The sequence below is a fragment of the Geospiza fortis genome, unplaced genomic scaffold (genome assembly GCF_000277835.1).
Source record: "Geospiza fortis unplaced genomic scaffold, GeoFor_1.0 scaffold485, whole genome shotgun sequence".
Taxonomy (NCBI): Eukaryota; Metazoa; Chordata; class Aves; order Passeriformes; family Thraupidae; genus Geospiza; species Geospiza fortis.
In genome coordinates, this window is record NW_005054457.1 from 500,431 (window position 1) to 503,014 (window position 2,584).

The 2,584-nt window shown below is 48.6% G+C and overlaps 1 protein-coding gene across 1 annotated transcript in view; it reads right to left on the minus strand.

Annotated features, from left to right (window-relative positions):
- Window positions 1–2,584, minus strand: part of SHISA6 (shisa family member 6) — a gene marked incomplete at its 5' end in the record, with an annotated part of 145,833 nt that overhangs the window by 133,403 nt on the left and 9,846 nt on the right. The window contains one exon of the mRNA XM_031062698.1: window positions 388–548. Coding sequence (XP_030918558.1) covers window positions 388–548 — 161 coding nt within the window. The remainder of the gene's footprint in view (window positions 1–387; window positions 549–2,584) is intronic.

Genomic DNA, 2,584 nt, shown 5'->3' on the forward strand with positions numbered 1-2,584 from the left:
TTATATTAATTATATTATATTATATTATATTATATTATATTATATTATATTATATTATATTATATTATATTATATTATATATCATATCTATACTAAAACTATACTAAAGAATAGAGAAAGCATCTCACAGAAGGCTTAACAAGATACCAATGAAAAACCTGTGACTCTCCAGAGCCTGGACACAGCTGGACCGTGATTGGTCATTAAGTTAAAACAATTCACATGTTGGATAAATAATATCCAAACACATTCCAAAGCAGCAAAACACAGGAGAAGCAACCAGATAATTATTGTTTTCATTTTTCTCTGAGGTTTCTCAGCTTCCCAGGAGAAAACTCCTGGGCAAAGGGATTTTTCAGGAAATGTGACAGAGGGAGCAGCACTTACCTGGGTTGCTCTTGGAGGTGCGTACTGGGGTGTACTGGTTTTTGGAGGAGGTCCTGACGGGGGTGTTCTCTTTGGGGGAGGTATCTATGGCCGAGATTGTCTCTCTTTCACAGTGTCCGATTGGGATTGGTCCCTGCTGCCTTAGGATGTCGGCCAGAGCCCTGGGGAGACAGGAAAAAAGGGGGGGAAATGTATTTTAACACAGCCAGAATTCAGTGTTTCAGAATAGCATAGAATAGAGTTCAGTGTTTGCACTTGTGAACCCAAAGCAGCTGGGTTCATACCATAAACAGAGGGAAAAAACGCAATGATAGCAGTAATAATAAAATATAAAAATGTGGCTTAAAAGCTCTGTTTCTTTCTGTGCATCTGCTGCAAGGTTTTCCAGGCTTGCCTGGCCATTGTTTGGTGTCTCATCTGCTCTCTCTCTAATTCACTCCAGCCCAGGGTTATGGTGCCTCTCCATCATCACAAACTGCTCCTGGCACACAGAGCCTCCATCAGGAGCCCCTGCTGGCCCCAGCCCTGGCACCTCCTCAGAGTGATGCCAAAACCCCCCTGCCCCAGCCAAACTCCCTTAAAACTGACTGAGATCAGGATCCCCACATCCTGAAATCCCTGCTCAAACAACGCTCAGACCCCAGCAGTGCTGGCAGTGGTTTCTAAAGGAGACCACGAGGCAGAAAAATGGATTAACCAGCTTGCAGGGCTTGATGTTGGCTCAGCTCTGAGCCTACCTTGGGCTCTGTGCTCAGCAGGGATTGCTTCCATGGCTGAGCTCTCCCTGCCATTCCCAGGGAAAAGCAATGTCACCCAGTGCAGCTGCAGCCAATGGCTCCCCCTTGGATATTCCAAGTTTTTTTTACCCCTCTGTGAATATCATGGACACATGAAATGCCCTGATTTTCCTAGGGCAGCCCCAGTTCTCTGCTGGGCTCAGGAAAAGCAGGAAAGGGGTGGCCTCTGTGGGCTGTAAGGGACAGTGGCACTTGAAAGCTGATGCAGTTGGAAAATCTCTTTTCTCCTGGCAGGGGGAACACGTCTGGAGTCAGCTCAGGTCCCAGGGAAGGTGTCAGGAGGAGACATCCCCTCACTGCACATTAACGAGAGGGATGCTGGCATTGCTCATTTCCATTGGCATCCCTTAAATGCCACAGCTCTGGGCTTTCACATGAGAAATAGTTTGAGCCCTGGGTCCCTTCCATTTTCCAACTCATTTCCTCTCCAGACCCCTGTCCCTGTGCATAATGGATGCAATACTAATGTGCTCCACAGAAGGAACTCTTGGAGGATCTCCTGAGCAGGACCACATCAGTTCAGCACCAGCCTGTACAGAATAAGGATATTTTTACGCTTTTTTATTTTGATTATTCCTTGGTTATAGAAAGAGCAGACCTGGAGGCTAGAACCAGCCAGGGGATATCTATGTGTGCACACAGGCTGATCCTCCTGGGGTGAAGGGATTGTTGTTTGCAGCCACAAAACAGAGGTGCTGAGCCTTGGGCAGGCCAGGAGTCCTTCTGTCTGCCCCTGGGGAAAGGAGGAGCTGATGTTGGGTGAGGAACTGGTGTTTGGGGAGGAACTGGTATTGGGGAACTGATGTTTGGTGAGGAACTGGTGTTTGGGGAGGAACTGGTGTTTGGGGAGTGAGAACTGCTATGGAGGAACTGATGTTTGATGAGGAACTGGTGTTTGATGAGTGGGAACTGGTTTTTTCTTAGAAACTGGTGCTTGGTGAAGAACTGGTATTGAGGAACTGGTGTTTGATGAGGAACTGGTGTTTGGGGAGGAACTGATATTGAGGAACTGGTGTTTGGGGAGTGGGAACTGGTTTTTTGTTAGAAACTGGTGTTTGGTGAAGAACTGGTGTTTGATGTTGCCCCGAAGCTCCTGGATTGACTGACACAGAGCTCCCCACCATGCCCAGCCATGCCTGAGGTGTCCCTAACTGGTCCCCAACCCACAGGACACTTCTGGCCCTTTGTCTCCTTGCCCAAGGTCATGGAGAACAAGAGTGGCACTATGAGGACTTGAGGCTGCTCCTGAGGCTCCTGCCCTGTGGCACAGCACGGGAGGAGAGGGCTCATTCACCCCAGGAATCCTGGTGGCTTCTCCAGGCCAGGAGCTCCCCACTGCACCCCACCCTGCTGCCTGGGAGCACACACCCATTGGAGCCATCCCATTTGTCGTGGATGTT